We start from the raw sequence: 5,000 nt of genomic DNA, 5'->3' as shown, positions 1-5,000 counted from the left end.
TAGTCGCTTCCACAGCATGATATCAATTCTGTTTTAGCGAGACTACCAGTTAGAAACCCGCAAAGGAAGGCAAACGATATTAACTTCTGTAATTAAAAGGCCCCGCCAAAATCACTTTGGCCCCTCCGAAATAAAAATCCTGGCGTCGCGCCTAAAAATAAACTTTTGGGCAGAGCCAAGCAAGCTGTTTCCCCTTTCTTTACACTCTTTGTGCTAAGCTATGCTAATTGGCTCCTGGCTGTAGCTTCATATCTAACGTACAGAGATGAGAGTGAGATCAATATTATCATCTATTTCAAGTGCTAATAAGTGTATTTCCCAAAATAAAAAATGTATTTAAGTAGTTTCCGTAGTGTGTGTTTATGAGGATGGTCGTGGCTGGGAGGGGTGGACTAGATGTGTGTGTGTGTGTGTGTGGGGGGGGGGGGGGGGGGTAAGTATTGTTTTCTTGTTATTGAGGGGAGACAACATTCTTGTGGTGGCATTGAAGTGCTATTATGTTATGTGCCTATGTATGTAACGCCACACACCCACTCTAATGGAAACCCTCCTCTGGTCTGCAGCCGTGCGAATGACCAGGCACAGGAATGCCGGTTGTTTGATTTTTTTTATTTATTTTTTACTTTTTAATTAGTTTAGAGAGTGTGCTTCTGAAATGTCTGTTTTTGTTGCTGGGAACTGTTTGGTGTCTCAGTTGTGGACATGAGGTCGGTATTAGCAGTGACACTGGAGCCTCAGACATCTGTGTGTGTGTGTGTGTGTGTGTGTGTGTGTGTGTGTGTGTGTGTGTGTGTGTGTGTGTGTGTGTGTGTGTGTGTGTGTGTGTGTGTGTGTGTGTGTGTGTGTGTTTGAACCCCTGTGTATATGTTTCTGACTGAGCGTTCAGAGGAGGGTTGTTGAGGTTGTTCCACTCCAACTGGGTCACGAGGGTTGAAGTTATAAGTGTGTGTATCTAATGAAAGTGGAAGCAACATTGAGCAACCCTCGCAAGCAACTTGAACTCAGACGGGCAATACCGGTCAACCTCGGAGGTCAGACATTGCGGCGCAGCTCCGCAACGCTCCACTCATCCGTTCACAATGGGTGTTTTGGTTTCTAAATCTGTCGGCTCACTTCGTGGGCTTGTGCTGCCTCTGTTCGCCCTTTAGAGCCACATCACACAACAGGGAGGTCAGAGAGGCAGGCTTTTAGTTCACCTTCTAGGAAGGGAAGTGAATGGGTACACCCGTGGTCACACTGCGAGTAGGGTAAACAATGAGTGGTACTGTGGCGTTCTGATTGCTTTTATTAGAAGCAAGTAATTACAACCGTCTGTTAAGTCTAAATTCAAACCGGATGTGTACATTCTTGTCTGATTGAGGGCATAACTTTATATCACACAGCTAAAAGTTGATTATAGGCGGTGACTTCACTTGTTGCAGGCAGGTATGAGGTTAAATATTAAATCTACTGACTGCTCTCCAGCTGTATCAACTGCACTTTGGTCTGTGTTCATACCATGTGTGATTAAGAGTGGATTGTGGGAATGACTCTTATCGACGTCCCGCTGATAACCAGTATCATTTAGGGCCGAATGAAAGTTTGACACTTCATTCATTGATAGTTTGTATTGTCATAATAGATAGAAAAGTACTCACAATGCAGCCCTTTCAAGAATACAAATACAGTTTTCTTAATTTTTTTATTTGAAATATTGGTTCTATATGCTGGAAGTTTTACTTACTGGTGACAAATTGCTGGAAAAAGCTCTAGCATTGCAAACTTCTGTGTTTATTGCTAGGAGTTACAGCTGAAATCAAAACTCACATTGTATTGTTGATGTATCTGTCTTATTTCTTTCTCAAGAAAGCTAAGTTTGTTTACAGGCCAAACTATTAGTCATTTAACAAAATCACATTGATTTACAAAAGAATCTTAACACAAGGCCCTCTTACTCACTTTTTTTCTGAGCTTTCAACTGCATCTCATGGTCTTAATCAGCAGCTTGAGTATTCTCTCTTGTCACAGAGCAACCTTGTATCCTAAAATTATTGCATTGTTAATTACTTTTCGTGGAAAACATATTTTCCGCCATATAAACACGACTTTCACCCATGTGACTGTCTTGTTTGGTGTAAAGCAAAAAGTCAACTTGACTAATATCTAACTTCAGTTACTTAACAAACTTGATTATTTAAAGCTGACAAACCAGGGAAAAAAACAAGTTTCCTTTATTTGTCTCTATTGATGAATTTAATTTCTGCAAATAAAATTGTTTCTGTCAATGTGTGCTCAACAACTACATTCGAGGTTCTGTAGAGCAAAGCAGACACATTTCCAACTACTGTCCGATGGCCCACCAAGTAGTACAGGTCTAATTGTGTATGGATGTGAAGTGGGTCAGAGCTAAAAAAGAACATGCATGCAACCTAAATGTTCTACATTTAATCAAAAAGACTCTTTTTTCTCTTCCTCAGTCTCCCAGAAATCTAGTCAAGAGGAGTTCTGTCTGACCCCAGAATGCATTGAAGCAGGTAATCCGTCACTTTCACTTTTCACTGTCTGGTAACTTGTTAAGTATGACATTTTTGTTGTAACTCATAGGGTATTGTTCCAAATATCTGGGTTGTTTTGTTTCTCCTTCTTTCTTGTAGCGGGGTCTGTTCTGAGTAAAATGGATCGGTCCGTTAACCCCTGCGAGGACTTCTATACTTTCTCCTGTGGCGGTTGGTTAAAGGAGAACCCGATCCCTGAAGACTCCTCCTCGTATGGCATCTACCCCTGGCTGCGACAGAATGTAGACCTCCGACTCAAAGGTGTGTTTGTCCACAAATTTCCCCATACTTTTGGTATACACATTAGAATAATTTGTAAAGTAGTGAGACTCTAAAAAGTTTAAAGGTTATTGTTGGAGCTGTGAGTTATGACACAGATTGTTTTTTTTTTTACTAGAGTTACTAGAAGCTCCTTCAGACCCCGATGAACTGGAGGCCGTTACTAAAGCTAAGATCCTCTACCGCTCCTGTATGAATGAGAGTGAGTCCAACACACACACACACACACACACACACACACACACACACACACACACACACACACACACACACACACACACACACACACACACACACACACACACACACACATACATACAAACAAACTAACTGCAAAGTCACCAAATCTGAACGCAGTCCCCACAATGTCACCTTTTTGTCCCAAGGGTGTTAGTAAAACACTCAAACACACACACACACACACACACACACACACACACACACACACACACACACACACACACACACACACACACACACACACACACACAAACTAACTGCAAAGTCACCAAATCTGAACGCAGTCCCCACAATGTCACCTTTTTGTCCCAAGGGTGTTAGTAAAACACTCAAACACAAACACTCAAACACACACACACACACACACACACACACACACACACACACACACAAGCATTCATTCAGCCCTTGTGGGGACCGTTGTTTATATAACCTTAACATTCTAAAGCTAGTTCTTACATCAATCATAAACCAAATCTTAACTTTCAAACAGCTCTTTCAATAAGTGAGGACCAGCCCAAATGTCCTCACAATTCAAAACTGTCCCCACTCTCCATGTCTCCAAACAGGTCCTCACAAAGGCACTGTAAATCAATAGCACACACAAAGACACAGTGATAGTGTAAAATGGGACTAGATGAGCTTTTATTGATCCACATGGCAGATCTAGGTCATTGCAGAAGTAAAAGCAGTAAGATACATCAGGTGAAAAGGGGGGAAATATCATTAAACATGAGATGAATAATAAAACATGAAAAATAATTAAAACAATCAATCAAAATGCCGTTCTTAATTTCATATCTGTGTGTACTTACATAGCTATACTGGAGCAGGTGGACAGCAAACCCATGCTGAAAACACTCAAACAGCCTGATTTTCGGTGGCCCGTTGTGGGGGATGGGCTCGGCGGGGAGTACCAGTGGTCGGCGGAGGGGTGGAGCCTCCTGAAGACTCTGACAGAGATGAGGAACCAGCACAGTAAGAGCGTCCTGATTCGCCTGTACGTCAGCCCCGATGACAAAAAATCCTTACAATACATCATCAAGGTTAGACATCCACTGTTACAGCATTTCAACATTTTTTTGTTTGACATTTTGGAAAATATGCTTATTAGTCCGACACCCAGAGTTAACAATGAATTGTCCTTTTACAATACGGATTATGAACCAATTAAACAAAAAGAGATACATTAGCCTGATTTAAAGGTGCTGACTAGCCGCATTTATAGCTAGCCATTTTTTATCTAGCTGATTCCTCCCTTTTCAAGTCTTTACTGTATGTCCTAAACTAGGGAAACTGGCTGCTTTATGTTTAACTGACAGATATGAGAGTGGTATGTCATTTAACACTCGTAAAGAAAGCAATAAAGCATATTTCCCCAATGTGGAACTATTTCTCTAAAGGACTGTACTGGTGGTTTTGTGGATTTTCAAATTAATGCATATTGTGAATGCTTTTCATTGCTTGAGACCAGCAAAATCTGAATTAGTGCTGAATTCAGATGTTCAAAACTGAATAAAAGGAACAATCTAATTGTTTTGGTTGTGCGGAACATTTTTATACTTTGGTAAAATGCATCCCGCTCTCTTTTGTTTTCGGTCGAGCATTTTTTTCTTCTACTGTGCTACTACTATGCAAATGGGAACCAGCTTTGTGTACCCTTATACATGAGATGATGCTAAGTCAAATCGATTTTTTTAACACACAAGTAAAAGGGCTCACAACAGTAACTTTGATGAAATGATAGTAAGACTTTACTGTGATGGATCATAAATAATGATGTTTGTACAGTATTGAAAAGCAATGAAATACAATGTTGCCTGGAAGATAAGATCTGCACAATTTGTTAAAAGATGCTAAACCTCTAGCGGGGACATGTTAGCAGATTCAGTGCCTCACTCAGTTACATTTCTCTGACTTTTGTTGCTGCAGCACAAAGTGACAAGG

The 5,000-nt window shown here is 40.8% G+C and overlaps 1 protein-coding gene across 1 annotated transcript in view; it reads left to right on the top strand.

The window, feature by feature from the left end:
* Nucleotides 1-5,000, top strand: part of phex (phosphate regulating endopeptidase homolog, X-linked) — an 18,822-nt gene that overhangs the window by 1,928 nt on the left and 11,894 nt on the right. Inside the window, exons 2-5 of the mRNA XM_054622666.1 lie at nt 2,457-2,513; nt 2,634-2,795; nt 2,932-3,015; nt 3,873-4,099. Coding sequence (XP_054478641.1) covers nt 2,457-2,513; nt 2,634-2,795; nt 2,932-3,015; nt 3,873-4,099 — 530 coding nt within the window. The remainder of the gene's footprint in view (nt 1-2,456; nt 2,514-2,633; nt 2,796-2,931; nt 3,016-3,872; nt 4,100-5,000) is intronic.

Source organism: Anoplopoma fimbria, chromosome 21 (genome assembly GCF_027596085.1).
Source record: "Anoplopoma fimbria isolate UVic2021 breed Golden Eagle Sablefish chromosome 21, Afim_UVic_2022, whole genome shotgun sequence".
In the NCBI taxonomy this organism is placed as follows: Eukaryota; Metazoa; Chordata; class Actinopteri; order Perciformes; family Anoplopomatidae; genus Anoplopoma; species Anoplopoma fimbria.
Note: the sequence above shows the minus strand (reverse complement) of the source record. Positions and strands in the feature narration are given on the sequence as shown.